At 41.3% G+C, this 27,926-nt stretch overlaps 3 protein-coding genes across 9 annotated transcripts; 2 read left to right on the forward strand and 1 right to left on the reverse strand.

Moving 5' to 3' along the window:
* The first annotated feature begins 1,678 nt into the window (after nucleotides 1-1,678).
* On the forward strand, nucleotides 1,679-3,901 carry prxl2c (peroxiredoxin like 2C). Its single transcript, XM_023979457.2, has 6 exons — nucleotides 1,679-1,960; nucleotides 2,293-2,361; nucleotides 2,792-2,845; nucleotides 3,004-3,109; nucleotides 3,215-3,349; nucleotides 3,584-3,901. The coding sequence occupies exons 1-6, from the start codon at nucleotides 1,781-1,783 to the stop codon at nucleotides 3,712-3,714; spliced, it is 675 nt and encodes a 224-aa protein (XP_023835225.1). The 5' UTR covers nucleotides 1,679-1,780; the 3' UTR covers nucleotides 3,715-3,901.
* A 321-nt stretch (nucleotides 3,902-4,222) lies between these two features.
* LOC111957875 (dual specificity protein phosphatase CDC14C) lies at nucleotides 4,223-21,491 on the forward strand. Of its 7 annotated transcripts, XM_023978935.2 has the most exons (17): nucleotides 4,223-4,499; nucleotides 6,267-6,357; nucleotides 7,086-7,161; nucleotides 7,449-7,541; nucleotides 7,689-7,765; nucleotides 10,899-10,965; nucleotides 11,097-11,159; nucleotides 11,247-11,334; nucleotides 11,659-11,889; nucleotides 12,052-12,190; nucleotides 12,444-12,606; nucleotides 12,765-12,862; nucleotides 19,534-19,581; nucleotides 19,695-19,781; nucleotides 20,068-20,236; nucleotides 20,641-20,706; nucleotides 20,984-21,491. In XM_023978935.2, exons 1-17 carry the CDS (start codon nucleotides 4,391-4,393, stop codon nucleotides 21,002-21,004), a joined length of 1,686 nt encoding a protein of 561 aa, XP_023834703.1. In that variant the 5' UTR covers nucleotides 4,223-4,390; the 3' UTR covers nucleotides 21,005-21,491. The 7 variants fall into 7 exon arrangements, 6 of the variants coding, with proteins under 6 accessions (XP_023834703.1, XP_023834704.1, XP_023834705.1 ...); XM_023978936.2 differs by lacking the exon at nucleotides 20,641-20,706 and having other exon boundaries at nucleotides 20,984-21,161; XM_023978937.2 differs by lacking the exon at nucleotides 20,068-20,236 and having other exon boundaries at nucleotides 20,984-21,121.
* A 3,330-nt stretch (nucleotides 21,492-24,821) lies between these two features.
* On the reverse strand, nucleotides 24,822-27,885 carry LOC111958009 (intracellular hyaluronan-binding protein 4). The gene is made up of 8 exons (XM_023979173.2): nucleotides 27,482-27,885; nucleotides 26,425-26,566; nucleotides 26,081-26,197; nucleotides 25,928-26,005; nucleotides 25,759-25,845; nucleotides 25,437-25,602; nucleotides 25,155-25,310; nucleotides 24,822-24,940 (listed from the first exon to the last, which is right to left on the reverse strand). The coding sequence occupies exons 1-8, from the start codon at nucleotides 27,750-27,752 to the stop codon at nucleotides 24,875-24,877; spliced, it is 1,083 nt and encodes a 360-aa protein (XP_023834941.1). The 5' UTR covers nucleotides 27,753-27,885; the 3' UTR covers nucleotides 24,822-24,874.
* Between the last annotated feature and the right edge of the window lie 41 nt (nucleotides 27,886-27,926).

Below are 27,926 nucleotides of genomic sequence, written 5' to 3' on the forward strand. Positions count from 1 at the left end.
AGGAAGACCCATTCCTCCCCGACCATCACCTCATGTTTCAACATGATAATACACGACCCCATGTCGCAAGGATCTGTACACAATTCCTGGAAGCTGAAAATGGCCCAGTTCTACCATGGCCTGCATACTCACCAGACATGTCACCCTTTGAGCATGTTTGGGATGCTCTGGATTGACTTGTACGACAGCGTGTTCCAGCTCCACCAATATACAGCAACTTTGCACAGCCATTGAAGAGGAGTGAGACAATATTCCACAGGCCACAATCAACAGCCTGATCAACTCTATGCAAATGAGATGWCGCTCTGCATGAGGCAAATGGTGGTCCCACCAGATCCTGACTGGTTTTCTGATCCACGCCCGTACCTTTTTTTAAGGTATCTGTGAATAACAGATGCATATCTGTATTCCTAGTCATGTGAAATCCATAGATTAGGTCTTAGTGTTTTATATTTAAATTGACTGATTTCCTTAAAAAAAACTGTAACTCAGTAAAATCTTTGAAATTGCTTCATCTTGCATTTATATTTTTGTTCYGTGTACATAATGCCTGTTGTTTAGGGGATAAGAAGTGTAACAAACATGTCAGACAAGTTATTTCCAAATAATTATTCCTAGAACAGTTAATTCAAAAGGAATTATATCTGTCAAATGTTTGATGCATCTGTAAGCAAGAAAATAAGAACAACATATTTGTCCTATACCACTGATGGCCAAAGAGAACCATTTTAAAATTCGACATATTTGTTCATCAAATTAATTTTAAAGATTGAAATTCAATGTAGAGCGTAATGGCTGTACATTTTGTGGGAATGACATTAAAACTACTGAACATATTTTATTTTGCTGTGATCGATCATATCACCTGTTTCTGGGTGGAGTTATTTTCAAAGAATATGAATATTGCCAATTTCACAGACAATGATGTCAAATTTAATTTATTCTAAGATGTAAATTATTTACATTTCATAGTCAATAATGTCATAGTATTAGCCAAATTCTGTATATACAAATGTAGATATTTGAAGACTATCTTATTATTGATAAGAGAGCTTTATATTTTGTGCAATCATTAAGATTTGTTAAAAACAAACWTGCCCTGAAACTCAGTGCTGCRTTTGATACATACAAGCTGATATGATATATATAATTGTATGTACAGTATACAGTATAAGACCCCTGTGACATTTGTAATATATATATATATATATATTTATTTTCTTAAACCTGTGTTCTTGGTTATGTTCTTTGCTAACTTAACCAATGCATTTTGAATGTATAATTAAACTTCCTTATATGTTTGTACAGTTTGACAAGTTTAATACAAATTAATAAAATGTGCCCAAATGTAGTATGTCTGACGCGACCCACTTCGAGAGCTGCTGGTGTGAGCCAGACGAGCCCAAATGAGAATCTCCCCTAGACTTTGCACACATGGTCATAGGATGAAACCCCCATCATAGCAGTTTTCTCTCCTTCTATATGCTAGAAATTACACACACACAGACACAGGTAGGCCTATTCRTCTAGCCTTTGAGGTTGCCCAAATTGGTCCATATGCCTGTTTTTTTAAAAGTGGGCTATAGAATGAACGTGTGTGGTGAAAGTCTAGCCTATGGGCAAATAAGAGACATTCGAGGCAAGACTGCACACGAAAATGGGCGTGAATAGTGTTCAGTAGCCTACTCCTGACCTGAAGCCAGATAACGCTTCGACGGCAAGTCCCAAAATAGCATGGGCAGACGGCCTTGGAAAAATTAAACTACCATGAAATGCTGCGATGGCGACAGATCCACCTATAACGCAACAAATAACGAAGGATCATCGAGAGATCAAGAGACCACCCGTAAATGTTCGTCTTGAGGATGTAGAGGACTGTTTGATTTATGACCGACATGGAGTCTCAACTCTCTTCAAAGAGTTTTACCAAGACAGGAAATCAGTCGTTATTTTTGTTCGGGTAGGAAATATTTGGCTACTTTACGGTATATTCACTTTACAAAACATTTAGACTATCCTACATAGCCTACACTCAGAATAATTTATGGCGTTGGGGCTAGGTTTCTAAACCTTATATWTTGATCTAATAGTTGTAAAAGCAACGACATGCTTCTGGCAGCGCTGCGCAGGCAACAAAGTAGCCTAGCTAGCGTGCTGTTCAGCGCAGTCAGACTAGACAGATTATGAGGACACGACATGCACAGATGTTCACTGTTCAAAGAGGGGGAGACTATTAGAACGAATAACAGCAGACACGCTTCAAATTCCTAAAGAAACTCTGTATTTCGACAGAATTTCTTGTGCCACACCTGCAAAGAATATGTGGATGATTTGAGCAGAATACCAGCGGAAGTTCTAAAGGTGAGTGGTGAAGTGTTATTTTTCTCTTTGACGTTTTCAAATAGGGAAACGTTTCCAGTTGCTACTTTCTTCAGTCTATAACTGTCTTTATTGAAAACCATTTGCAGTATTAGATAAAGTATAATTTTCATCTAGATACTTTAATAATGTTTACCCACTATTCCCTACTCTGACATTTCACGTTCTGATATTTCTTAATTTCTTTCTTTTTACTTTTTGGATTATGTGCGTATTGTTTTTTTATTGCTAGGTATTAGGCCTATTACTGCACTGTTGGAGCTAGAAAAACAATAATTTCGCTGCACACGCGATAACATCTGTGAACGTAACCAATAAACGTTGATTTTAGTGACAAATGTGTCATAGCCTACAATATAGGCTATAACTTGTTATGTCTAACTTGATGAATGTTTTCATATATTCAATGCAGGAAGCTGGTCTCAGACTGGTTGTTATAGGACAATCATCTCATCATCATATTGAGGTAGTCATATTCAATGTATCATTCTGCAATTATGTCAATGTCAATAATACTTGTACGCTCTTGTTTGTTGTGTTGTTGTGCAGTGTCTGACGWGTGTTTTCTCTGTGTGATGTAGTCGTTCTGCAGTGTCTGACGTGTGTTTTCTCTGTGTGATGTAGTCGTTCTGCTCACTGACTGGCTACCCTCATGACATATACGTCGACCCAGAGAGATGCATATACAAAAGACTGGGGATGAGGAGAGGAGAGATGTTTGTGGAATCAGGTGAGACATTCATTCTGTCTTTTGTTGTATTCCTGAAATAGCAATAGTCTACTCTACATAAAAGCTGTAATAAAATTAAACATAAAACATTTTCTGTCTGTCTAGCCAAACCTAGCCCTCATGTGAAGTCAGGTATGCTGGTGGGCCATATGAAGAGCATGTGGAGGGCCATGACCAGCCCTATATTTGACTTCCAGGGAGATCCTCGACAGCAGGGTGGAGCCATAATCGTTGGCCCAGGTAACTGCATTGTGCTATTACAGTGTTGTTGATAGTATTAGCTATAGCTTACAAATAGCCTACTGTAGTGCATGTGATTCACATCTTGGGCTATTCTATAGGTTTTATGCACAGTGGTATATCCCTTTTAATTTTTACATTTGTCTAAAATTGAGTTGGGTCAGTATCCAATATGGAATATGTTGTGAATATACTGCTCTGTCTATTAGTGTGCAAATCTGTCATTCTGCCCAGGCTCTGAGGTCCATTTTGCCCATTTTGATATGAACCGGCTGGACCACATGCCCATCAACTGGTTGCTACAGCTGTCCGGAGTACAACACACACTGGACCTCAGTGATAAGCCAAAGATCATTGTTGTGTAGCCCACTTGTGTATCCTGCTTTGTTTTTGTGCCATGATGAAAAACATTAATCTCATGTCAATAGTACATTTTTGGTTTTGAATACAAAAAACAGTCAGCCACCCAGGCTTGACACCGTGTTGGAGATGCATGCTTAATTGTCTGATTATAATCATGTACATAAAAAAATACTTTCTTTTTCACTGCTGCATCTTGGTCATAATTGTCATAATTCAATGGCTCACCAATAGGCTTAGGCTACATATCACCCCATCAGACATCAAGTCCTCTACACATTCATTCTACATCATTCTCTAAAACCCCATTAAATAACCTTCTCAAAAAAAGATTGTTATTACATTGTAATAACGTATCAGCCTATTCTATTTAGGCTATGCCAACCTTTATGTGTGTTTTTTTTTAAATAGTAGCCCAACTTCATAGTGTAGCACTAGTGACTAGTGAGGGGCTGGCAACCTCTTACGTCACAGAAGTGGGGCTTAGAAACTGGCCCGTTCACAGACGTCACCAGAGGAAAAACTGAGGGGAGAACGAACAACTGCGTTTCAGATGACACCGTAGCTAAAGAGCAAAAGAGAGCATCAAATAAAGCACCGAAAACTAGGACAACCCCACTGCAGACAGAAGATCTTATTGCGTGATTTGGAGATGCTGGCAGTGCATGCTTAAAAGCGAGAATGAAGCGCAAAAGCGAAAAGAGGCGACCCGAGTCAAGGAAAAAGCGTTTTGCAGCTCAGAGAGAGGAGGCGGAGCCAAAGTCAGATATTTACATTAGTATAATATCAGGTAAGAGACTGGGGGAATGGATCCCATCGTAGGCTACTTACTCTGTTTAGAGCAAGCTTTGTGCAAATACAATAGGCTACCTGGCCTTGCGGTGTCTGAATGCAGATAATAAGATGTGGCTGACTATTAGACCTACAATTGATTTTCCTGCAGCTGTTTTGACCTAAAATGGCGACACCATCGGTTCCTAATCGCTAACGCATTGAAGTACAGTATTGACTACATATTATCGTTGGGACACTACGTTGTCCGCCTTTTGATGGCATGTCAGACATGACAGCCTGAATGAAAAACAACTCATTTAGAGTTTCTATGATGCAGGTTATATTTTACTGATCCTCTTGTGACTATTCCTGATTTACATTTGGATGCATTTTTATGCTGCTGCGTAAATGCAGTGACCAATGCTGCAGTCAGATCACATATACCCCAATTTATTCATTTTCGTCTAGGCCTATTTCTATATTGACCATGAGCATCAGAGAATGCAGAATCCTTTATGACCTCGAAATGAGCATAGGCTAAAATAAATCTGAATCAAAAGGCTGATAATTAGGCTGTTTTTATAAACCGAGCAGCACTAAATGAAGTTGTCTCACTTGTTATTTTTCATTGAGTTTCTTGCACACAGTAACAATACGTCAATTGTAGGCTATTTGTCGGGCTACCTCCTGCGTGATAAGCTACAGTCCTGTAGAACCAACCAAACATTATTGTTTTGTTATAGCTTGGTAAGAATTTTTTTTGCAATGAATTCAACACATCGCTTGATCTAACGTACCCATCCCTCACAAGTGTTCCGTCAAAGTAGGAAATATATTTATATTGGCCAAGCGAAACTAATCTCCAAGCAACGGCTTGGGCAGCGTTCCAATTAGAATCTCAAGTGAACTTTAAAAATCCTCAAGCTAGAATGTAGGATGATTGGCCTGCCAACCATGCAACTGTGTAGCGTTCACAGTTTCCTTGAACCAATAACGTTACGCGAGAGCGTTACATTGTTGCAGAGGGTGGCGCTTATGAGTTTCCTTCAAAACTCGGTTTGAGCAGAGTACGTAGCACCTCTCCTATGCGGGCAGTTATTTTTCATCGCTAAGCCAGTTCACGMTTTATTTGTCATATCAGTATATCTTGAGAGATTTCGTTAACTGAGACGGACGGCAGACACATTTATAGCCCTTGCCCAGCAAAGCATTATGCTAGGCAATTTTTTTTTTATCTCAAATTTTCTATGGTTTTTGAGTGGTAGTCTATACCACATGCAGTTCGCTTCAGTGGAGCGTTTTAATTTCACGGGATATAGAAAATAGATTTTGTTTAACCTACTGAGTGTGTATGTTATTGTGCTGGTCTGTGCCTATGACAGACGTTTAAGTTATTATTTAGGTGCGTCTATAAAGTAAAGACTGCAAGCAATTGCCGTTAAACTTGATTTGTTAACTTATTGTTGGCTCAAGTCGCTATCAGAATGACCGAGGACAATGTCACAAGTAAAAGTATTGAAATCGTCAAAGGTAAGTGCTGTTCTGAAAGCAAACAAAACCTGCAGATTGTTGACTTTAGTCCGTCGAGGCATTTCCGGGGGAAATTCAAATTCAAACTGACACGTGCGACGTGTAGGATGTGTACCATTTGTTTTGTCCATACATTGTCCCAATTAACAKACATTCAGTTGTAGCTACGTTGTATGTTTGTTTGACTGTCCATATGCCAAGCAAAGCTTTTAAAACCACCTTTCTTGTTGTATATATWTTTTTTCTTCTCAAGATCAACTGTATTTCGCCATACTGCAGCAGAAGATTAAAAGCACAGCTGACAGACATTTCTTCTGCATAGACGAAGAGCTGTCATATGAGAAGTGGGTACTTTATATTACAGGATGTTTGTAGACCATATCCAAAATACTGTGCCATTTGCAATTCACTAGTATATTGTTTTGATATCTGCTCAGTCAGTTTTATAAGCCATTGCAGATGCATTATGTATTAATATTTTGATGTGTGTATTTTCTGTAATTCGGAGGTCATCTATAAAAGAGACCTTGGTCTCAGTATGGCTCCCTGATGAAAAGTTTACATAAAAATAAAATATATTTATTTCTCAATCATGAAAGGGAGTTCATGTTGTCAATTTTAATTGTATCTTATCTTGGTCCCACTAATAGTAGGCATACGGTATTGTTTTTATGAGCTATAATAAAACACTATAAAAAGTTTAGAACACTGATAGCAGGAGTGGTGTATGAATGTTCATCAGCTAAGAGTGAAGTTCACATAGTGAAACAGGCTCTGAAATATGGTTATTGTCACAATAAATGTCTCCACCCATAGGTCTTCATCTGGGGCTTCATTTTGGGTAGTGGATTAATTGATTAAATCTATTGGACAGTTAAAGACTGGCGCAACATTACAGAACACTCACATATGAATATATAATGTAGATAAGTCACAGAGAATAGGTGATCATGCAACAACAAAAAAATCTGCAACATTCTCAACGTTGGACTTTTCTGAATAGTCTCTAATGAAACTTGGCTTTAACAGTCAACCTAACCTGCCTGTGCCTTGTGTTCTCTCTCTCTCCCAGCTTCTATGCAGACTTTGGCCCGCTCAACCTGGCCATGTTCTATCGCTTTTGTTGCAAACTCACTAAAAAGCTCAAGGTAAAGAAACTCAACCTCAACAAACACGCTGACAGAGAACTGACAGTTAATAGTCAAGTTCTCAGCCTAACCAAATAGAAGTTATGTCACACTAGTCAGAGAAGGGGTAATYTTTGTATATTCTGAAGAGAATGTTGGCAGGGTTTTAGAACAGGGAGTGATTTGTAAGGCATTGATTTCAGATTTCAGAGATGTCCAGGCCAAGTAGTGATGTGTGTAATGATGTGCAGAATTGTAAACCTGGCTAACAGTGTTATTTTGTTGTCGTTTCACCACATCTGGAGCAGTCATTCACACTAGCAAAGAAGAAGATAGTCTTCTATACCTGTGGAGATAATAAGAAACAAGCCAATGCTGCCTATCTTATTGGTTCATATGCAGTAAGTATTTCTCACTCAGCAGAGAAGTCATACCCATTGATAGCCCTGAGTCATGATGGATTACATGTTGCCGTGCACTAAAAGTGCTTGTGTATCTTCATTTAAAATGTTGCTATCCATTAGTAGTTTCTCCATTTTTGTTTGAAGGTGATGCATTTGCAGAAGACGCCAGAGGAAGCCTACAGTCTACTGGTGTCCAGGAACTCTACCTACCTGTCCTTCAGGTACACACACACACACACTGAAGGAGAACTTCAGAGTGAGGAACTTCTCAAGCGCACATGTTAGAAAGTAGTCTATGACAATTGATCAATGTCATTAAGTTTTTATCATGCTGTCTGGAGCTGTAATTGGAATGTATTTATACCTTATAAATAGTGATGCACCGATATTACTTTTTTGGCCGATATCCAATATTTTCCTTGCCAAAAGAAACGATACCGATAACCGATATTTAACATTTTTATTGGCCTTTTAAGCATTCTAGTAAAGTTAAACAATTAAAAAACACACATGGACCAGCGGTTTAAGGCACTGCATCTCAGTGCAAGAGGCATCACTACAGTCACTGGGTCGAATCCAGGCGGTATCACATGCGGCCGTGATTGGGAGTCCCATAGGGCGGCGCGCAATTGGCCCAGCGTTGTCCGGGTTTGGCTGGGGTAGGCCGTCATTGTTAATAAGAGTTTGTTCTTAACTGACTTGCCTAGTTAAATAAAGGTTACACACACCACACTGACCAAAAAGTTATTTTGTTGGCATTTACGTATGTCCCCATTACCAGTAAAACATAATCAAAACCAATTTCTTTCACTTACTTGCTGTGCTGTTTCGTTGTTCATTTGTTCAGTCGTTTCATTTTCAACCAGGATTTCTATGTCTTTGACGTGTTTCTACGTCTTTGACGTGTCAAATAAGCTTGTTGACCAATCAGGACCTGACTATAACTGCACGTCACATAATAATTTAACGGGTTCATACATTTTTTATGTAGTTATTACACATTGATTACACTATCACTCGTATTTCATATGTCACAACGATTCATCGATACATATGCTGGTAAAGTTGTCTCGCACACTTACAGTGCTGGTCATTAAAAAAAAAAAAGCTAGCTTGCTTATGAATGCAAACAATGTTCTTCCCCAAAAACATAGCAAAACGACAATCTGTTTCAGTAGCTATATAGTTAGCCAGCTAACTATATAGCTAGGTGTCATCTAAAATAACCCTAATTTATAAGACAGTTCTTATTTGATTAATGGTGTTCGGACCCATCTATGTGAAGCTAGCCACAGTAAGGATGAGCCACAATAGTGGCTAATCCAATCCAAAATTACATCTAGAATCGGCTTCCTATTTTGCAACAAAACCTCCTTCACTCACGCCACCAAACATACCTTCGTAAAACTGACTATCCTACCGATCCTCAACTTCGGCGACGTCATTTACAAATTAGCCTCCAACACTCTACTCAGCAAACAAGATGCAGTCTATCACAGTGCCATCTGTTTTGTCACCAAAGCCCCATATACCACCCACCACTGCGACCTGTATGTTCTTGTCTGCTGGCCCTCGCTACATAATCGCCGCCAGACCCACTGGCTCCAGGTCATCTATAAGTCCTTGCTAGGTAAGCTCCGCCTTATCTCAGCTCACTGGTCACCATAACAACACCCACCCATAGCACGCGCTCCAGCAGGTATATCTCACTGGTCATCCCCAAAGCCAACACTTCCTTTMTCCGCCTTTCCTTCTAGTTCTCTGCTGCCAATGACTGGAACGAATTGCAAAAATCGCTGAAGTTGGAGACTTATATCTCCCTCACTAACTTTAAACATCAGCTATCTGAGCAGCTAACCGATCGCTGCAGCTGTACACAGCCCATCTGTAAATAGCCCATCCAATCTACCTACCTCATCCCCATATTGTTTTTATTTACCTTTTTGCTCTTTTGCACACCAGTATTTCTACTTGCACATCTATCACTCCAGTGTAAATTTGCTAAATTGTAATTACTTTGCTACTATGGCCTATTTATTGCCCTTCCTCCTCGTGCCATTTGCACAAACTGTATATAGACTTTTTTTCTGTTGTGTTATTGACTATACGTTTGTTTATTCCATATGTAACTCTGTGTTGTTTGTGTTGCACTGCTTTGCTTTATCTTGGCCAGGTTGCAATTGTAAATGAGAACTTGTTCTCAACTGGCATACCTGGTTAAATAAAGGTGAAAAAAATAGAAATTGTGGACTTTGCGGTTAGCCTTCAAAATGAAAGTAGGGCATAATTCTACTATTTGTAATCATTTGCATTACAGACTTTTATTTTGAAGGCAAACCGCAAATTCCACTTGTGCCTAATACTTATTGTGGCTAGCTTCACAACACATAGCCTGGTGCGGTCAAACCTCACTAGCCCGATGAAGCTAGCTGGCTGCTTATAACATTAGCTTTGGGCAACAGGGTTAAGTAGCTGGCTAGCTATTCATTTTAATGAACTGAAGTTCAATTTCAATAGGTGAACAACAAGTGGCAACCTAGCTAATACTTACTCACAAGGATTCCTAAATCATTGCTAAGAAAAATGAAAATGACTGCAGGTTCTACTGGTCATTGTTTTCAGGTTTGTTGTATTGGTGCGAGCTACCCCAGAGGTTGCGGTCAAACAAATTATACTTTATTACCAAGGCGGTAGGTATTGTAAACACATCGTTCGTGGCCGGTGTTTGCTTGTTTGCAGACTTTTTTGTACAGCTTTGACAGTGCTGCTATATCTTTTTTGACACGCAAAGACCCAAACGGTGTTCCATAGTATGTATGTCGTGAAGCTAATAGCAGTGACGCTATTACTGTGTTAACTCCGGTAGGGCAACATCTGAAAAACAGAGCACTTGGTAGTGTGTACCGGTGTTCGACCAGTCGGTGAAAGCCAACATCACCCACGACAGAGAATGGTTGATTGTCAAGGGCAATTAATTCCATTATCTTGGCTTTAATGGTTTGTCTCGTTGAAATTGTGTTACTCTTTCAAATGACTGCTTGACTGCTCGATCCACGCAGCAGACATTGTGGGCTAGGTTAGGAATGCTGTGTTGCACGTGTAGCGCATAATTTTACGTGGCGTCATTACGTCATGTATGTACATTATATAGGTATGCACGTCAGCTTTGACATCGGTTTTGCACATCTGGGCGTTAAACTAGACATTGGCCGATACCGATGTTGGAATTTTTAGCTAATATCGTCCGATTCCGATATGTTCACCGACATATCGTGCATCTCTACTTATACATGTGGTATGAATGCTTTAAAAAGATGGAGTTGATTTGGATTGTTTCTGGTTTGTTTTAAACAGAGATGCCTCTTTTGGAACTTGTATGTACAATCTGAACATTCTAGACTGCCTGCGCGCCATATACAAGGTACACTGCTTCAGTCAGTCTGATGTTAGACTAACAAGTTAATTTGCATCTGCACATTTATGACATTTAAGAAATATTGCCTTATTTTATTCGGAGCATGGAAATCTAACTTCCATTCATTTTCTCTTCAGGCTCTGCAGTTTGGCTGGCTTGATTTCTCCCAGTTTGATGTGGAGGAATACGAGCATTATGAGGTCCGTTTTCATTATCATACTTCAGAATGCAACTTGAGCAAACATCAATAAGTGATTCATAATTCTGTCCACATCTCTTTTTTGCAGAGAGCAGAAAATGGAGATTTCAACTGGATTATTCCTGGGAAGTTCTTAGCGTTTAGTGGCCCTCATCCAAAAAGCAAAATAGAGAACGGTATGTGAAACCCTCCACATTAGCTTTCTGCAATCTGAGAAGTAAGGACATGCTGCCAAATTGGGATATTTTCCCTACTGAGAATGACTGGGAAATGACCTCCCTTAAACTGTGTAGTAGCCTATACTTGCAAAGTGGATATCGAATAACATGCAATATTTCAGTCACAGACCGTAATCAAATAATTGTTCATTTTACAAGTATACACTGTGTGTACACTTCAGCTACACATCTGTGCACAAATGTTACTTCAGGTGTACACATTTTTTTGTATGTATTTTTTTTCAATTGCATCTTTCTACAAAACCCTTGTTCTCTCTCCAGGTTACCCTCTCCATGCCCCCGAGGCCTACTTTCCTTATTTCAGGAAACACAACATCACAGCCATCGTCCGTCTCAACAAGAAGATGTACGATGCCAAGCGCTTCACTGACATGGGCTTCGAGCACCACGACCTCTTCTTCGTGGACGGAAGCACGCCAAATGACTCCATCGTCAGGAAGTTCCTCAACATCTGTGAGAACGCAGATGGAGCTATCGCTGTTCACTGCAAAGGTACAAGACCTCATTATGTTATCCTTTATACCATCTGGAGTGGAGGGCTGGAGGCCATATCCCCAACACAATGTGTAGGCCTCTGTCCCAAACCAATGGGTAAGATTTGCACCAAAAGTCTGATCAATAACTATGTATTTAACCAATGCCGACATTTTTCAGCGGGTCTGGGTCGAACAGGCACTCTGATAGGCTGTTACATGATGAAGCACTACCGTCTGACTGCGTCTGAGGCCATCGCCTGGATGAGGATCTGCCGGCCTGGATCAGTCATCGGACCACAACAAAACTTTGTGGAAGAGTATGTGTCTGATTTTTATCTAGATTCAATCCYTTGTTGTGACGGATTTTACTGTATAGATCAGTGGTCACCAGCTCTAGTCCTGGGGAGTCACAGGCATGCTTTTGTTCCAACCCAGCACTAACTCAATTCAACTCAAGTGTTTCAGTTCTGGGAGTTCTTTGATTGAGTTGAGTGTCAATTGTTGATCAGTAACCAATATGTTTGTAGGGAGATGTACATCTTGATTGCTGTTTTTCTCACGATGCTGCAGTAAGCAGATCAGCCTGTGGTCGGAGGGAGATGTTTTCCGGGAGAAGATGAACGAGCAGGAGAACGGCAAGCTGGCCGTCACCAGAATACTGTCGGGGGTTGATGACATCACTATCAACGGCAGCAACAAAAGCAGGGGGTCCAAAAAGGAAGAGGCAGAACTGGTGAGAATTTTGGAAATCCTTTCTGGTTTTATTTGATATGCAGAAATGTAATATACCTTCACGTAAAGAAGGGAGGGAATGGTAAGCAAATGTATTCATCTCCTTTTCTTTTTTTACACATTCTTTGAATGTTTGTCTCCGTCTTCTGTCTTCCTCAGTATAGTGACGATGAGGAGAGGAATGGCATCACCCAGGGTGATAAACTGCGAGCCCTGAAGAGCAAGAGGCAGGCAAGAACATCCACAGGTTCCCTATCGTAAGTCTCTGATCTGCCTACAACTCCCACCATGCATCACACTGACTTGTTTCGGGGGGGGGGGGGATAGGAGCAGCCTGTGTAGTCAGCTTATCCAAGTCATTTTGATGTTTAGAGGAAGTTGAGGTTTCATCTGGATTATGACTTGAGATCCTTTGATATTGTTGTAGGGTTTCCTTTTTTCAGGTCATTTCAAGCCCCACCATGCCTTCTTGGGTGACAAGTATTTGATTTTTGCCTCAAGATAGCTTGCCCATTATACCCATCTACTATGGGTTTCTACAGGCTTTGGGTTGAATGGAGTTTAGCTTAGTTTTACAGCTTTAATTACCTTAAAATAACAGTCAGATTTTTCTGTTTGTGCCATGTATTTGGTCTAGTAATCATGGCTTATTTTCCACTGACTGCACTGCCTCAGAACCATACCATATAGCTGCCACTCAGGATCCTAACACAAAATGATTGTTGATTATACTAGCTATGTTGAATGACTGAAAGTAGTCATTCAAAGTATGCCGAGTGAAGTATGCCTAGCCCACGTGGGCTAGGCATACTTTACTATTTTAATGGGTGCCAGATTTGCTATTTTAAAGGGTCCCATGTTGGCAAATCCAATGAGAATCCAAATGAGAATGTTGTTGTTGTGGAACATTTGGTGCCAACATGGACAGTTTGTAGGCAACTGTGTACACCTATGGCTGTGGGTTTTGTTATCCCGTGGCAGGCAGGCGGTAGTACATTGCTGGAGCCTCTTAGGCATCGTGTGGCCAGAGTGCTGTCTGGAGTGTCTGCATTTTAAAATGTAGCAGAGAGACAGAGGGGGGGAAAAAACAGAGAGAGAGGAAGTGAGGTTTTGTATAATGGAGGTAAGTGCATGTCACTTCCTGTCTGACTAGCTTCATTTTCCTGTCTAAATTGTGCCATGCCAATGGATGTGTGGCTTTTGGGTGACCGCGGTACGATAAGGTAGGCAGTGGATGGATGCATAATGTGATTYATGATTTTGGTCACCTGTTCTGGCACGTGCTGCTTTGATCTGCACAGGCTAGCAAGGGTGAGAATCCACTGTAGGACTTCTTGTACTGTTYATGTGAGACAGAATGTGAGTTTCTCCATCATGGATACACCAATATGCTGTGAATCGCAGGCCAAACCTTAACCTCCTAATAAACTGAATCATAATCTAGCTACCTTTTTTTCTCTCTCTGTGAAAAGGACTAAAATGCACAATGCAACATTGACTGTGGGCACGTGTGATCTGTTTTTTTTTTTTTACAAATGCACGACTAAAAGCATGATTTAACCTTTGACATGCATGGCCTCTGTATTGTATGTGTGTAATATGTATTGGGCCGGGTTGAATGTAAAATGCAGCAAATGTATATTTTTCCATTGTGTTTGTGACTGGGTCAGTGCCTGTGTACTGTTCAAGCCTTGCTTCCTCCTGTTTAAAAGTCCTCTATTGAACCAAACCCACATCTATCTTGGAAGAATCCSTCGGACTCTTGTGGTAGTAAAGGTTCAAGCACCATAGGCTACTTCTTCTGTCCCTTGTACTCTTGTCTTTGGAATTATATTGCTCTTATTGCCAGTAAGTCTCAATTTCTATCCTTAATTGACCACTATCTGCCACAGGCACCTTTACAGACTTATGATAGTAGCCTACACGTGATTGTGACATGCCCTTGGTGTTCTCTGTGGGACAACATTTGGAAGTTTTTAAAATACATTTTTTACTTATTTATTACTTTATATATATATATATATATATATATATTTTAGGTGATTTTGTATTCACACACATTGTGAAGCCTTTCCTCAGGTGTGTAGGCCTATATACAGTGGGGAGAACAAGTATTTGATACACTGCCGATTTTGCTGGTTTTCCTACTTACAAAGCATGTAGAGGTCTGTAATTTATATCATAGTTACACTTCAACTGTGAGAGACGGAATCTAAAACAAAAATCCAGAAAATCACATTGTATGATTTTTAAGATAATTCTTGCATTTTATTGCATGACATAATATTGATCACCTACCAACCAGTAAGAATTCCGGCTCTCACAGACCTGTTGTTTTTCTTTAAGAAGCCCTCCTGTTCTCCACTCAATACCTGTATACTCACCTGTTTGAACTCGTTACCTGTATAAAAACACCTGTCCACACACTCAATCAAACAGACTCCAACCTCTCCACAATGGCCAAGACCAGAGAGCTGTGTAAGGACATCAGGGAAAAGTTGTAGACCTGCACAAGGCTGGGAGTCTACAGGACAATAGGCAAGCAGCTTGGTGAGAAGGCAACAACTGTTGGTGCAATATTAGAAAATGAAAAGTTCAAGATGACGGTCATTCACCCTCGGTCTGGGGCTCCATGCAAGATCTCACCTCGTGGGCATCAATGATCATGAGGAAGGTGAGGGATCAGCCCAGAACTACACGGCAGGACCTGGTCAATATCTGAAGAGAGCTGGGACCACAGTCTCAAAGAAAACCATTAGTAACACACTACGCCGTCATGGATTAAAATCTGCACGCACGCAAGGTCCCCTGCTCAAGCCAGCGCATGTCCAGGCCCATCTGAAGTTTCCAATGACCATCTGGATGATCCAGAGAGGAATGGGAAAGGTCTTGTGGTCTGACGAGACAAAAAAGAGCTTTTTGGTCTAAACTCCACTCGCCATGTTTGAGGATGAGTACAACCCCAAGAACACCATCCCAACCTGAAGCATGGAGGTGGAAACATAATTCTTTGGGGATGCTTTTCTGCAAAGGGATAGGACAACTGCACCGTATTGAGGGGAGGATGATGGGCCATGTATCGCGAGATCTTGGCCAACAACCTCCTTCCCTCAGTAAGAGCATTGAAGATGGGTCATGGCTGGGTCTTCCAGCATGACAACGACCCGAAACACACAGCCAGGGCAAATAAGGTGGCTCCGTAAGAAAGCATCTCAAGGTCCTGGAGTGGCCTAGCCAGTCTCCAGACCTGAACCCAATAGAAAATCTTTGGAGGGAGCTGAAAGTCCGTATTGCCCAGCAACAGCCCCGAAACCTGAAGGATCTGGAGAAGGTCTGTATGGAGGAGTGGGCCAAATTCCCTGCTGCAGTGTGTGCAAACCTGGTCAAGAACTACAGGAAACGTATGATCTCTGTAATTGCAAACAAAGGTTTCTGTACCAAATATTYAGTTCTGCTTTTCTGATGTATCATATACTTATGTCATGCAATAAAATGCAAATTAATTACTTAAAAATCATACAATGTGATCTTCTGGATTTTTGTTTTAGATTCCGTCTCTCGCAGTTGAAGTGTACCTATGATAAAAATTACAGACCTCTACATGCTTTGTAAAATTGGCAGTGTATCAAATACTTGTTCTCCCCACTGTATATGTGTATATATATATTATGCTGCTTTTCTTCAGTTGACTAGGCCTATATACAGTTGAAGTCGGAAGTTTACATACACTTAGGTTGGAGTCGTTAACTTGTTTTTCAATGACTCCACACATTTCTTGATAACAAACTATAGTTTTGGCATGTCGGTTAGGACATCTACTCTGTTTATGGCACAAGTCATTTTTACAACAAGTGTTTACAGACAGATTATTTCACAATTCACTCTGTCACAATTCCAGTGGGTCAGAAGTTTACATACACTAAGTTGACTGTGCCTTGAAACAGCTTGGAAAATTCCAGAAAATTATGTCAGGGCTTTAAAAGCTTCTGATAGGCTAAATTACATAATTTGAGTCAACTGGAGGTGTGGCTGTATTTCCAGGCCTACCTTCAAACTCAGTGCCTCTTTGCTTGCATCATGGGATAATCAAGAGAAATCAGCCAAGACCTCAGAATTTTTTTTATAGACCTCCACAAGTCTGGTTCATCCTTGGGAGCAATTTCCAAACACGTGAAGGTACCACATTCGTCTGTACAAACAATAGAACGCAAGTATAAACGCCATGGGACCACGCAGCCGTCATACCGCTCGGGAAGGAGACGCGTTCTGTCTCCTAGAGATGAACGTACTTTGGTGCGAAAAGTGCAAATCAATCCCAGAACAACAGCAAAGGACCTTGTGAAGATGCTGGAGGAAACGGGTACAAAAGTATCTATATCCACAGTAAAACGACTCCTATATCGACATAACCTGAAAGGCCACTCAGCAAGGAAGAAGCCACTGCTCCAAAACTGCCATTAAAAAAGCCAGACCACGGTTTGCAACTGCACATGGGGACAAAGATCGTACTTTTTGGAGAAATGTCCTCTGGTTTGATGAAACAAAAATATAACTGTTTGGCCATAATGACCATCGTTATGTTTGGAGGAAAAAGGGGGATGCTTGCAAGCTGAAGAACACCATCCCAACTGTGAAGCACGGGAGTGGCAGCATCATGTTGTGGGGGTGCTTTGCTGCAGGACAGACTGGTGCACTTCACAAAATAGATGGTATCATGAGCAAGGAAAATTATATGGATATATTGAGGCAACATCAGTCAGGAAGTTAAAGCTTGGTCGCAAATGGGTCTTCCAAATGGACAACTTCCAAAGCTGTGGCAAAATGGCTTAAGGAGAACAAATTCAAAATATTGGAGTGGCCATCACAAAACCCTGACCTCAATCCTATAGAAAATGTGTGGGCAGAACTGAAAAAGGAGGCCTACAAACCTGACTCGGTTACACCAGCTCTGTCAGGAGGAATGGGCCAAAATTCACCCAACTTATTGTGGGAAGCTTGTGGAAGGCTACCCGGAACGTTTGACCCAGGTTAGACAATGTAAAGGCAATGCTACCAAAAACTATTTGAGTGTATGTAAACTTCTGACCCACTGGGAATGTGATGAAAGAAATAAAAGCTGAAATAAATCATTCTCTCTACTATTATTCTGACATTTCACATTCTTAAAATAAGTGGTGATCCTAACTGACCTAAGACAGGGAATTTTTACTAGGATTAAATGTCAGAAATTGTGAAACTGAGTTTAAATGTATTTGGCTAAGGTGTATGTAAACTTCCGACTTCAACTTTGTGTGTGTATGTATGTATGTATGTATGTATGTATGTGTATATATATATATATATATCACACACACATGAAGATTTTCTTCAGGTGACTAGGCCTATATATGCATTGTGTCTTTGATTGAAGTCAGTCTTACAGAAAACTAGAAGCAAGCTTTCGTGTTTCCCCATTTTTAAACCACTCTTAGGCCTATAACTCTGCAAACACAGAAGATGGTGGACTCTGAAAGGTGCTATTATCACTGCATAGGGTCAAAGTCCCAGTCCACCGTTTGGGAAACACTTTTAGCATGCTGTGGAAAATAAGTTGTCTAAAATCAATGCCAGACCTTAGGTGAGACTTGAGTAGTTAGTGAAATCCTTGCAGGTACCCCTTTCTGCTGTGGTGTAATGTGAAAAGGCTTTACTTGTTAGCCTGGTTCTGCTAGTGAATATGTAGCCTGGGTGCCTAACAGTTTCAGCATGTAATAATACCACTTTCTTACTTTGTCAAGCAAGACAACCAGATGGCTTTAGTAGAAAGGGTCTGTCACCCAGGCTAGTGGATGTGTAGCACTCATGATGGGGCGTTGCTGTTGGCTATGCCTGACCCAGTCCGTGGGGGGGAGAAAAAGTGAGATTCTCTGTCGATCCTTCCTTTCTCTCTCATGTTTTTGTTTCTGTTCTGTTTGTTGGATGTTTTCCCCCTCTTAGATGGTTGGTAGCCATGCTGCTCTCGTCCCTGTGTAGCCTTGCCCTGTGGTGGATTGTGTATGGCTTCCCTTCTTCCATCCTGCATTTCTGTATAGACGGGTTAGGATTTCACTGAGCTCTCCTGCCAGTCTGTCCCCCAAACCCTTCCCCCTTCCGGAGTCTAACTGAGAATGCTGTAAGTGTATCCCTTCCTTTATTTACCCCCTCCACACCAGTTTATGTGCCTGGCCCTGTCTCCCGCCCCCCATCCTCACCTCACTTTACACTTCTTCTAAACCGGCTACACGTTTGTCACCCCCTGGCTGCAAAGGAAGTTTATGTTTTTGAAAATGAGGAGGGCAGGAATCACATTTCGATGGTCTGTTATTTATAACGCTGTGTCCTCCTTGGCTGACAATGATTGTCCTGAGTTTAACTTTAAGTATGGCAAGTAATAACCATAGCCTTTACATTTCACTCCTTGAATCTCTGTTTTGGAATAATGGTTCCCTTCGCTGCAACGCCAATGTAAATCCCTTCCACCCAACACTGAATGTTGCACTTCAATTAATTGATCAAAGGAGATATTTATCAAATTAATAATTAAGTGCTCTAATACATCAACTAGCTTTATATTTGACCTCTCAGACCTCCAGAACCTGAGGAAACAACAATGCTTTTATTGCCTCACATTCCGCTCGCATTTGCGTCAAACTTTTAAAGTTGGGGATAACTAATTTGAACCTCTCAGGGCCTTAGGTTAATGAACGAAGGTTCCATTGCATTACAAGAATAATTAAATGTACATGGATCAATGATCTTAGAATTCTGGAATATTCTGTAGTTGCTGCCTGTTTGCTCTCTCCCTCCCACCTTCAGTCTTTGCATCTCCAAGCTGTGGTCTCAATCTCCTCCTGTCTTTCCCCCTCACTTGCTGTTGGTGTTGAAATATTGTGTTTGTGTTTATTTACAGACAAGAAGAGAACAAGATTCACACCAGGTCCTCATCGCAGTCTTTAAGGTACTTAAACACATCCTGAATGTCTCACACACTCACTTTCTACACACACACACACACACCCATTGAGGACGTTGAGCTTCACCATTAAAGTGTGAGTTGTGTGTCTGCTTCAGGATTCTCCTGCAGTCTAGTGGGCCTGATGCCTCAGACAATAGGAAGAGAACCAGATCCTCGCTGCCTGCCAACAGTGTGGGGGGCAGGTTAGTGGCAATGTCCCCAATGAGCCGTCCTAGAGAATTCAGACTACTACTTTCATTGACAGCAGTGCATGATTTATGTGAAAGTTAATATTGGGTGTGTGTAACTTAAGTTTTGGCTCGGGCACTATTCTATTTACTAGCTGTATATTCATATTAAATGGCTTGTGTTGCAACTCTTTGTTTACTCAGTCATACAGAAAAGAGTTGGCACGTGTGTAAAGTAAACTGGACAGACCCAGCCATAGCCATTCATGGTTCCAATAACCCGTTCCCTCCTCTCCGCCAGCTCCCTGTGCAGCTCCAGACTAGCCAGGTCTCTAGGCAGCATGCATGTAGTGGCCAGCGACAGAGAGCCAGTGTGCTGTGAGTCCAGTGGCTGCCATAGAGACACAGCCACCAACGCAGGCAGCACAGGCAACCTGCCGAACCTAAACATGCTGCAGGCCCCTCAGAAGGCAAGCCCACCTAGCCTCTCCTCAACCCCTTTCTCTGGGCTTAACCTCACTCTCTCCTACTCTGTTGGTCCTCCACATACCAAGGTCTGCTTAACTGAGCATTTCACATGATCTTCCAAAAACTTTCAAGCTCTCAACGCTCCAGCTCAAACACTTGGAACACTCTGCAGCGCTTCACACTCCCTATGGCTCCTTGCATGTTCTATTAGAATGGCTGATCCAGAAGTATGACTGGCTATAGCTTCTCTGGACTTTACTGCTCACATGGTCTCCTTGCTTTCAGACACTGGCAACCTGTCATTGGCTGTTTGGGATTCTGCTAACATGAATCATTGTTCTACAAGGGGAATCACATGTCCCTTTCCTTTCCCTTGTTTTCTTTTTTGTAATTTCCCTCTTAACAGACGCACTGTGTCCAGAGGACGGAAAACTCGATGTTCTTTACAATCAATGCGCTTTACGAGACTATGGTATCTATTTCCTTTTTCTATCCTCGTCTCACTGCTCTGTTCTATGCTATTGTTAGTGTGCAAAATGTCGCCAGTCAACCTCTTCTCCTTTTCATTTAGTCCTTTATTACTATTATAAGGGACAGACTGCATGCATAATAAAATCTGGCAATTTTTTTTACCCCTAGGGTCTAATGAATAGAAGCCAATGTAGTGTTATTGAGCATTTTGAGGTGTATGATCTGTATGTCCCATTTCTCTCTTCCTGGGTGTGATTGTGTGCTTTCTGTCCCTTCAGTCACTCCATACCCAAAGCTAGAGCTCCTCTACTGCGCTGAGCCTGAGGATCTGGAATTCTAAGGGAGTACAGTCTACCTGCAGCTCCTGCAAATTGAGATTTTTGTTTTCATTTCTTAAGAGGGACTGGGTTTATTTTACTTGAACCAGTCCAGTCAATTGCTGATTTTAAGGGATGTTGATGAGGAAATGTGATGTCTCAGTGTCCTGGCCATAAGTAGTGGGAATAGTGCCATTTCAAATGTAACTGCCAAAATAAAGGAAACCTTAAGTAACTGAGGGATTCAAAATATATTGAAAGCAAAGGGGCAGCTAGCTTCAGTTTGCTTCACATTCCAGCTCACAGGCTGACTGCGTGCGCGAGCATTGCAAAATAAATTTAGAAATCTATATTATTCAATTATTGCACCCACACTGCTCACGCGTGCCAACGAGCGTCTGCGTTGCCATGGGCTAAAATAGAAGTCAGTTCTATTTGTGACGCAGATCGCGCTGCAAGTCCTGCCTCTCCCATCTCCTCATTGGTTTATAGAAGCAAGTACCCACGTACCATCTCCTCATTGGTTTATAGAAGCAGGTACCCACGTGCCATCTCCTCATTGGTTATACCCACGTGGGTGATTAAAAGACGAACGAGGTCAGTGGCGGTAATGCACCTAATTTATGAACGTTGCCAATCGCAATATAAAGTTTAAAAAAAGCCTAGGAGGAGAGATGACTAGAAACTATTTGGTTGACTGTTTTGTGTGGATTAATTGTCGTAGTAGACGATCTTGTGCATTTCAGGTAAAATAACAACTCGATGTTTATATCCCAGGACAAATTAGCTAGCAACAGCAAGCTAGCTAAATAGGACAAATTAGCTAGCAAGTGCAAGCTAGCTAGCTAAATTGACATAAATGTTTAATGCTTTTTGACCTGTCCCCAAATTTTATGTAATTGGTTCAGAGTTTGTTTTGATATTTTAACCTGTGTGTCGTGATCGCGTTTGGTGTGGAGGACAAAATACATTTATGCACGCGCGCAGCCGGTTTGTGTTCCGTGTTAGCCGTGCAGTAGCGTGCGCAGGTAAATTCACTGAGGAAGCCAAGCCAGGGGAAAAAAGCCATATTACAACCTATGTTGTGATAATTGCGTTGTTTGCTTTTAACCCATTCATTCATACGCCACCGTGATACAGTGCATTCGGAAAGAATTAAGACCCCTTGACTTTATCCACATTTCGTTACAGCCTTATTCAAAAATGTATTAAATTATTTATTGTTCTCATCAATCTACACACAGTACCGCATAATGACAAAGCAAAACAGGTTTTTAAAACCATTTTTGCAAATAAATAAAACCAATAATTACATAAGTATTCAGACTCTTTGCTGTGAGACTCAATTGAGCTCAGGTGCATGCTGTTTTGCTGCACCAGGACAACCCACAGTTGTGCTAATGCCTTTATAACAAACATTTATCAAGGGAGGCCAAATGCTTGCTTGCTTGCATCAAATTATGAAAACACAGATGAAAGAAATTATTTTATATCCTTTTTTTGAGGTCAAATATTTGGGGAAGCCTGGCATTCATGAATACACGCCACTGTAGCTGTGGTATATTTGCAATATACCACAAACCCGAGGTGCCTTATTGCTGTTATAAACTGGTTACCAATGTAATTAGAGCAATAAAAATGAATGTTTTGTCATACCCATGGTATACGGTCTATTATATACTGGGTGGTTCGAGCCCTGAATGCTGATTTGGCTGACAGCCGTGGTATATTAGACCGTATCACACGGGTATGACAACTTTAAAAAAAAATGTTACTGCTCTAATTACGTTGGAAACCAGTTTTATAATAGCAATAAGTCACCTTGGGTTTGTGAAATATGGCCAATATACCATGGCTAAGGACCGTGTTCAGGCACTCCGCGTTGCTCATAAGAACAGCCCTTACCCATGGTATACTGGCCATATACCACACCACCTCGGGCCTTATTGCTTAAATATACCCCGGCTTTCAGCCAATCAGGATTCAGGGCTTTAACAACCCAGTTTATAATGTGAAATAGGCTATTAGAAGTGCTGTCTGTCTTGTATTACTTAATGCACACAACCTTTTCCCCACTCCTATGGATAAAATAATTGTATAACGTCAAACAAAAGTTTTACTGTTTGAACTTTCAAATGCATCCTGTCGTTAAATATGTGATAGGTATTTTAATAAACATTTGATTAATACAATATTTAAAATCGGTCATCCCTCATATAAAGGTGATGACAATGTTTGCGAGAGGGAGAGAATCTATTTCATTGGTCCTAAACGTGTATTAATGAAGTTAGCCTGTCCCGGAGCAGGGTAGTTCTGAATCATTCATTGCAGCATAATGTACCTGGCTAAAAGATGAGCCACTTCTGGTTATCCTGAGTTGGAAGCTAACTCCTCAAACCAGGTACGTAGTATACGCCTCAGGTTTCTGAGTTAGAGGCAATTAACATCCCATAATGCTTAGGGTCATGTATGAGGGGTCTCAGCAGAGCATAGCGGGTGTGTCACCAGGTCCACTTTTGTAGAATATCTGCCCAGGCACATTGACGCCGTTTGGGTGGCCCTATAAAACACTTGGTTCCTTTATTTTTGAAGTTACCTGTACATAAGCGTTGCCTGCTTGTTTACGTTGAAAGTTGCCACAGCAATCCTGAACTGTCAGACTAACATGTCTAATTTGCTTGTTGACAAAGGTCCTTCAGAGCTAGGCACCGCTCAGATTGAACCTTCAAGGATAATTTCATGCCCAGTTGCTTAGTGTTTTGTAGATAAAGTTGTGAAAAGCCTAGCTCAAGTCATTTTTCTTGTTCAAGAAGGCTGTCTAGTCTAGGGGGTATCTTTCTGAATGTTGCATATAGAAATGTAACTACAATGCCACACTGAATATCTGATTTGTCTGCATTTCTATGCCCTTTTACCCAGTGAAGCTTCTCATCTGTATTTTTGTTGCGATGCTGTACTTAACTGTAAATAAGTCACATTTGATATACTGAAAACATTTGATTTGTACTTTGTAAATATTTTTGTACTCGTGAACCATACTATCAGATAAGTATTACAAAAAAATAAATCCTTAAGGGACACCTCATTCGTGATTATCATGCACATGGAGTATACCAGTTTTAAAATAAAATCCCACCACTTGTACTCACCATTGTCTTTGTTATTCTACAAACTGAACTGTTGGACACCCCTTACTAGTGCATTTCATTGTTTTCCAAGCTTTGTACTTGAGTCTTATACAGTTAATTGTGCTAGCAGAGAACAGGTGTAGATAGTTGCTGATCACAGGGGAGAATTGGTCATGTGTGCTGTGAAGGTTCTGAACATCATAGTCACCACAGAACACCCCTAACTGGTAAGACACAAGTGTGTAAAGTACAAGACAGATCAACAGGAACAGTCAGCCGTTCGCAGTAGATCACACCTGGGTGTTGAACAGTGGCTATTAAATGTATTATTGGAAAATTATAAGAAAATGGACTGCCAATATTCTGTCTGGGGCAGGACACCCACTGTGCAAGGCCAACCTTACTGTTGGGCTGCCGTGTCCTTAAGAGGAACAGAGTAAGACAAGACACCAGCCATCAGTATTTGTCACAGGTCTTATTGAACATTGCTTCAGTCAGAACACAAGCCAGGAGGAGAAATAACAAATGTACACAAGACCAGTGTTGGCATAGCAACAAACAGTGCTTAGATTAGAGAGCAACCCATTTCACCAGGAGGCAAATGTAAACAGGGAATCCTTTGTAATATAATTAATCTCAAAACATATATATATAAAAAAAAATATAATAATAAGGCACACCATGTATAAGTTCCCAAATTGTATTAGGTTAATCACCATATAATTTATCTCCCCACAGCCAATGCAGGGAAGTCATCAGGGTCTTCTGGGTTTGGGGCTAAGACATAAGCCTGGAGAAAAGCACAACAGGACATTAATACAAGTGGGATAGTTTTTTTCTTCTTATGCTTCTGAAATAAGTTCTCACCTAACAAAATGGTCAAATTACATAAAGAAATAATCCGTCATTGTATTTAATAAAAATATGTTTTTACCAGGAAATGGTCAAACCGTTGCCAGCAGCATTCACTTCAAAATAAAAGGAGAGAAGGAAAGAAGACCTACCCTTTCAGTCATCCCCCTGCCTTGTCCCTTCCCCCCTCGGCTGGGGCGCAGCAGGCTGCCAAAGTTGAACTCCAAGTGGGAAGTGATGTCATTGGCAGACCTGCGCAGACTGGAGAAGTGGCAGTCCTCTTCCTCCACAGACTCCGCCTTCAAGTTCTAGGAGAGGAAATGCCAAATGTAGACAACAGAAACATGACAACTTTAACACAAATAAATGCCAAATTGCTTATGGGTCCTGCCAAAGGTCAAGCTCCACAGCTCTAATCTGAAGGGGTCACTCACCTCAATGCGTTTGGACTTGTGTATTACTCTGGCCTTGGAGGGCACCTTGCAGTCCAGCTTACGGAGGTTAAACTCTGCCTTGGGGCGACTCCGCTCCTGCAGGGCCTTCCACTCATCCAGAGACATCTCCATGGCAACTTGGACCACCACATCACCCTCCGATAGGCTGTGATGAATGGCAGGGATAAATAAAACTGCTAAAAACAAATAAACCTGTTGCACTGTGCATCTTCCCAGTATCTATTGATTTTGTTATCACCCCCAAAAGTTGAGTTGTGGTGGAGGGCATGCGTTGGATTCACCCCTGTGTGCGGTGACTCACTGATTCTCTCCCGCCATCGCTGCTGGCTGTTGACCGGCCTCAGGTGGGATGCCTCCTGCATCAGGCTTCACAATCACCCCTACATCACTATAGATAAGATCGTAACCATGCTAAACCATCCATCGCTAGGATTTATAATGTAAAATAATCAAACGGGTAGTAAACTCACCCCATGGAAATAGGGTCTTGAACACAGCCCCTGTTCCAGGGCCCACGTCCTCCTCTCTTCTCCTCAAGGGAGATGCCTCTGAAAGACAAGAAAACTTCACATTTACCATGTGGTAAACAATGACATTACTTTGCAACGTTGATAAACACTCACGTTCCACAGTGGGGTTCATATTCTCTCTTGCCTCTCAGGTTGAAGTTACCGGTAGTATCCATGTTTCTGTAGCCGCCTCCTCCTCCTTGAACTTGGCCATAAGCATAATGAGCTGGCCTGAGAGAACATAAGTGGAGAAAGTTAAAGGTCCTAATGATGGCCATATGAGAACATTTTTTTTTTAAATGACAAAGTAATGAAATAACATTTCATTTGAGCATGGCATTTGCAGTGTCAAACATTTTAGGCTTCTTTGGCCAAGCTCATAGGATAGCCCCACGCCAGGAAGGCGATGGAACAAGTGACAAATGGAACATTCTCATCTCCACAGAAAGGGGACCTACTTCTGGATGGAGTAATCCAGTGGGTGTTCCTCTTGGTTGGTCCTGCGTTCCCCAAGGACACCTCGCCTTGCGCCACTCTCAGCCTCCACCACCCCTCTGCTCTCATTCTGGACCCCTCCCCCTCGGGCAGACCACTTAGTACCTGAAAACAGAGATTGAAATGGAATTGTCAAATTTGTCATGCATCATCTAGAGATAAGGCAAATTTACTGTAGACGCATTTCTGAGTGGACAATAACATTGTATGCCAATATATCTAGTCTACTGAAACATCACCCATTTGTTATGCCACTCATTCTGAATGACATTGCAGCATCAGCACAGTGCTGAAAGCACCTAAATCAACTGAAAACTGGATTTACACCATTTAGAAATAGGACTAGGCACGCCTGACTGCCAGAATTACGCAGTGGCATTAATTATTTTCAGGGTAGAATCATAGCGCCCTCTATGCTCGTCAATGCAACCATACGGGTGGGTATAACTTGTGGAACGGTCCAACAGGAATGTTTTAAAAAAKTTCGTAAATAACCAGGTTGCCAAACGCATACAAAGTTGTAAATTGGCCGAATAAGATACCGGGTAAGGAGTGTGCCATTTCATAATTTTCACTCACCACGTTTATTCCAAAAAATGTCTGTCCTCACTATGGCCAAACATTAGGAATAAGCTAACTTACGTGGTGAGTTGATGACTATTCGGCAGCTAGTTAGCTAGGTGAATTGATCATGCTACTTTGTGTGCGTTTGTCGGCAACCTTGTACTTCACGAAGTTTTTGGAACAGATTCCTGTTGTAACTTTACACATAGGGTGCATCTCTAGTCTGCTGCAGTGGCACCTTTCCCTCTTCACTGACGTGAAAGAACTCCCGAACCAGGCTTTACCAAGTACTTTCTTTGGTGTCTAGRTAGTAGCCATTTCATTAAATGAATCCATGTGCACTACACACAATTTCACTTTGACAGAAAAGACGTAAGCGCATTTATTTGCTAGCCAATTAGGCAGTGCCAGCCATTAGTTAACTTTGCTAGGTAGCCTACTAAACTAGCCACCTGCCTGTTTCATTTCTTGGCAGGTTGTCTTCTCTGTCGGCTAAAACGGAGACCCGCCTATCTCCCTGGGACTCCCTCTGTCCAGGTTTTTTAGGCTTCACTGTCATTTGGTTTGCTTTCTTTTTCTTCTCCTTTTGTACCTCGGCCTGTTTTATAAAGTCAAACGGGTCGGCCTCGTCATCCACAAGCTGACAGAAACGATTCGCCACCACACAACCGTAGTCGTCCGGGAGCATTGCTGCATTTTCGGAAACGCCAATCAACTTCAAAGCCATGGAAATGTAGCTTGCTAATTTAGCTACCACACAGTACTCATAAAGTAGCGAATATAGTTAAACTGCTGAAGTCAACCCACACGTTGTTTAAGGTATAACGTGCATTTTACATGAACTTGCTAAACACCTAGTAGACGCATATAGTTTGGTCGTAAGTTTTAAATGGTTTCACGT

This window comes from Salvelinus sp. IW2-2015, linkage group LG33, assembly GCF_002910315.2.
Source record: "Salvelinus sp. IW2-2015 linkage group LG33, ASM291031v2, whole genome shotgun sequence".
NCBI lineage: Eukaryota > Metazoa > Chordata > Actinopteri > Salmoniformes > Salmonidae > Salvelinus > Salvelinus sp. IW2-2015.